A 4,585-nucleotide genomic window follows, 5' to 3' on the forward strand; every position below is an offset into this window, starting at 1 on the left:
TGTTGTTGGTGTTGTCATCCTCGCATTAGAAATTTGGCCATGTTGGAAGAATGATCTAATGCCCTATATATTGGAAGAAAGAACTCCACTAGGATACTAGGAAAAAATAATTTTCTATATTCATAATATTAAATTTATTTTTATTAAAATATTGCAGATTAGTATAATGCTACCTTTTCTGTTGTGATAACCATTGGTTTGCTAGTCACGCCATACCTTTCTCGTCTTAAGACAAGGATGGTAATATACACAATATGTGCATGCTTCTTGGTTTACTAAATTTTGATAATGGAATCATCGAATTTGTAAATCTCATCAAGACAAAATAATGTTCGTTTGTAAAATTCTATAAAGGATAAACATGGGGAGCACATGATGGTCTATTAGTGGATAGATTGGATAAGGTATCAAAACCGGATTTCCTGGTTAGATGAATATATAGAAATGTGCAAGTGTGCCTCGCCAAAATATTATGCATGTCGCCACTCTATATATATTCCTAGCATTCATGTATGATGTGTACTTGTGTGACCAATATTTGTATATAAATATGGGATAAATAGTGTTCTATTTTATTCACTAAAGAGCTTATATGGAAATAATATTTCTGTCTGTAACAAAAGGACTCTATAAGAGTGTTCTTGAAAATAAATAATGCAATTTGGAATAATCATTGAATAGTTGGAACAAAAATCCAAACTTGGAAAGTGTTTCATATGTAGATTCAGATCTCGAATGAAACTTGTGTGGTATTATATGCCATTATTACCATTGCAAAAAGTATTATGCTAATGTATCATATATCTTCTATTGTATTGCAGAGAGAAGTACCTGCCATATGTAAAGGTCCAATCATGGTACGTCATAAAAAACAGTATAACACTATGGGCATGGTAGATAATAAGCAAAATGTCAAGGTAAAAGAAGAGGAAGATGAAAATATTAATACGAAAGAGAAAAGGAAGCAAAATAAAGCTGAAGGTGGTAAGAAAGCAGAGGAGAAGCAAAATTCCTCGAAGAGGAAGATGAATAAGAACAAGGAGGAGAAAGAGAAGAAAACGAGAGTTGTTGATAAAAAGGATGATGAGGAGAAGGAGAGGGAGGATCGGAGGAAAAGAAAGGAAAATGAGAAGAAGATTAAGTCACATATGGAAGGAAAGGAGGAGAATAAGAATGAGAAAGAAGAACAAGGGCAGCAAGAAATTGAGAAAGAGAAAGGAGAGGAACAAAAGGAGATAAATAAGCAGAAGGGAAGGAAGAAAAATGATAAAGAGGAAGAGGATTTGAAGGAAAGGCATGAGAAGGACCAGAATGGCAAAAAAAATTGCCCTCACTTCTTTAGGGCGCTCATATCCTATTCATTTATGGAACACGTGGTAGGTTTTCTTGATTCATAACAACAAAGAAAGGGACTAACTAATTTTAGTTGTTCCATTTTTACCTACCATATTTTGCATGATTGTTGTGAAGATTATCTTTTCCATTACAGTTCACTTTTAGGAATGGTGCTCTCTAATTTGATAGAGTTAAAATTGTACATATATAATCTATTTCACCCAATAGATTCTTTGTTCAATTTGTGATTGATATGTTTGAAACATGGACTATACAATGTTTTCTGCCGTTGCGAAGTATAAAAGAGATAACATATCTGAAATATAAACTACTTCATGAAAGTTATATTTTTTTGTATTTACAAAAAAATGTAGATTGTAAATAAAAGAGACATATGTAATATTTCCGCAAAATATAATGCCAATTGAGCAGTGACTGATAGCTGGGATTGCACGATAGGAAGGCAAGGTTAAATGCCATATATGCATGTTTGGGTTGTGCTCGACGTGTTCAGCCATTTCTAATTAATTTGTATAATGACATATGTTGCAGACCATTCCAGTAGGATTCCACAAATACTTGGAAGATTGTACAGGAATGGTTTCCCTGAGAGGTCCAAGCGGGAATAAATGGCCCGTAGAGCTGGCTAAAATCTCTGGGGAGCTACGCTTTGCACGTGGATGGAAGGAGTTCCTCTCCGACAATCGCATCGGGTATGGCTACATGCTGGTATTCCGTTACGAGGGGCAGTCACAGTTCTCAGTGATCATTTTCTTGCCATCGTCCTGCGAGGATCCCTATGCGTCTCTCGCCCAGCCGCAGCGCAAGGATGTCGACGTGGCTGGAGAGGAAGAGAAAGGGCTCATGAGCACCAATGCAGATGGTACTGCCCCTCAAGAAGAAGACGCTCACACTGGCACCAGTGTAGATGGTACACCACAAAATGAAGCTTCAGAAGAAGAAGATGCTTCAGAAGATGAAGAGGCAGAGGAAGTTGAAGACGCATTATCAGAAACTGCAGAGAACGAGGAAGACGGTGAATGTCACATGTGCAGCGACGATGCATTAGAACCAGCGCAACAACAACAGGAGGATCTACGCAAGACCGACGATGGTTTTGTGGTCGGGAAGAGGGCTAGGTTTAGGAAGGTTGATGATATCATGGCAGAAGTGGACCGATCCAAGAAGTCCAAGACTGTGGAGAGGAAGAACTCTGAAGGTCCATCTGGTGATCTAGGTTCTGGGGGAGCAGCATCAAGCGATAGTTTGGCAGGTAATTAAGAAGAACCCTCTGATTGATCGATCGATTTCAAAATAATTAGTACGTGTAGTACTTTTTATGTATATATTGGTATGGGATGGCTTCATTTTGTAAAATGATTCTTATACTCTTGTTATCGAGCTAACCTTTGTCTATGTGCATATCGAACTGTAAGAAGAATCGGAGCATCGTCCACCCAAGAAGTCCAAGGCTGAGGAGATAAGGTCTGCATCTGGCGATTCACCTTCTAAGGCGGCAGCATCAAGCGACAATTTTGCAGGTAATTCAGAATAACCATTAGATGGATCAATTTCAAATTAACTATATATCGTGATGGTTAAGTGTTGTCACATGATTCATAGGCTCTTGTTATCTAGCTAACCCGTGTGCACATACATTGTAAGCAGAGTTGGACAGTCGTCCATCCAAGGAGTCCAAGGCCGAGGGTAAAAGCTTTGCTGGTCCTTTAATTGTTTGTACCAGTTCTTCTAGTTCATCATCCAAAAGAGTTCCCCTCAAAAAATCTTCGGAAGAAACAATATCAAGTGACAATTTGGCAGGTAAGGAATCAATTTCAAAATGAGTAGTACTTGTTGACACACGCGCGCGCACACACATACACATATTGGTTGAGATAGCTTAGATGTTGTGTCATCGAGCTATTTATATTCTCTGCTAGCAACATAGCACTGGTCTTATACTATAAAATAGTTTCTATCTATATGCTCTTGTCATCGAGCTAATGAACCTTACCCACATATAGTTCATACAGGTGTATTCGCACCAGAATCTGTGTGCACGGACTTAACCATGTGGCACAATTCTTTTGGTAAAAGGCTTAGTAAGCAGAATCAATTCCCAATGTTCAACAAGAGCAATGGTGAAAACCAACCTGGCAGAGGTAAATCTCTTCCTTCCTTCCTTCCTTCCTGTAAGCGCGCCCTTTTATTATATTGCTAGAACTAATTAGAACAAACTTGAAGTGAACTAGCCTGATAGTCTGCATCTTTTTATACTAGTTCTCATCAAGGTTATGAGAAGGCTGGGATTAACATCACAGAGGCGTCCAGTAACTCAAAGGGAGAAGGAATGTGCCATGGAGAGGGCGCAGAGGTTCAAATCCGAGAGGCCCTTCGCCATCAAGGCAATGAAGCACAACGATGTCTATGCCTCGTACTTCATGGTAATTGATCAATTCAATTTCTTCTCTCGATAGTCGATACACATTCAAATCTGCATTGCTCACTGACTGATCATGTTTGACCTGCAACGGCAGATCATCCCGGACAAGTTTGTGAAAACATTCCTCCCCAAAGAGAGTAGGAAGATGACGCTGTGGGACCCGCAGGCAAAGCCGTGGAAGGTGTGGTACGAGTACACCGGCGGTGAGTGTCCTCGCGCGGCGTTCAGTGCCGGGTGGGGGGCGCTCGCCATGGAGAACAACCTGGAGAAGTGGGACGTGTGCGTGTTCGAGCTCCTGGACCAGGAATACAATATCAAGCTGCACGTCCACAAGGTCGTGATGATGATCACTCCCTGCATCCTCGCCCCAAAACCTCGCACAAACGAGCGATAATTCATTCATAGGCGTTTTGATCTAGTGTCGTTGATGAACCTTTCCATCCCGTCGTTGTTAAAACATAACATTAAGAATTATGTGTTTGTTGTTCCGGCTAATTACCGGATTAAGGAAAAGTTAGCATGTATACTTTCCTTTCTTCTCCATGTCCCAATCCCCTTCATAACCTAGGGTTTCACGTGGCTGAGTTTCCTTTATATATAACCCGGAAATCTTGCAAAATCCATCGAGCCGCTGCCTCTACAACCAACCATTTGAATCGGGTGGATCTCTTCTCTCGTCCTCTTGTCTGAATTGAAGCCCCCTTGGCGAGGTCGTCTGAACTTTAAAGATCCATTCAGATCTCAGTTGTTTCACTACGCTTGGTAAGCCTATGTTCTGTCTATCAGATCTATGCTAGCGCAATTGAA

At 40.3% G+C, this 4,585-nt stretch overlaps 1 protein-coding gene across 3 annotated transcripts in view; it reads left to right on the forward strand.

The window, feature by feature from the left end:
- The window catches only part of LOC123113312 (midasin), a 10,533-nt gene extending 6,231 nt beyond the window's left edge, over positions 1-4,302 (forward strand). The window contains exons 3-9 of one of the 3 annotated variants that reach the window (XM_044534508.1): positions 822-1,376; positions 1,888-2,608; positions 2,772-2,876; positions 3,004-3,156; positions 3,360-3,497; positions 3,616-3,779; positions 3,873-4,302. In XM_044534508.1, coding sequence (XP_044390443.1) covers positions 855-1,376; positions 1,888-2,608; positions 2,772-2,876; positions 3,004-3,156; positions 3,360-3,497; positions 3,616-3,779; positions 3,873-4,172 — 2,103 coding nt within the window. In that variant the 5' untranslated portion in view covers positions 822-854 and the 3' untranslated portion in view covers positions 4,173-4,302. The remainder of the gene's footprint in view (positions 1-821; positions 1,377-1,887; positions 2,609-2,771; positions 2,877-3,003; positions 3,157-3,359; positions 3,498-3,615; positions 3,780-3,872) is intronic. The other 2 variants (XM_044534510.1, XM_044534509.1) reach the window with 2 other exon arrangements.
- The last annotated feature ends 283 nt before the right edge of the window (positions 4,303-4,585 follow it).

The sequence above is a fragment of the Triticum aestivum genome, chromosome 5B (genome assembly GCF_018294505.1).
Source record: "Triticum aestivum cultivar Chinese Spring chromosome 5B, IWGSC CS RefSeq v2.1, whole genome shotgun sequence".
Lineage (NCBI taxonomy): Eukaryota > Viridiplantae > Streptophyta > Magnoliopsida > Poales > Poaceae > Triticum > Triticum aestivum.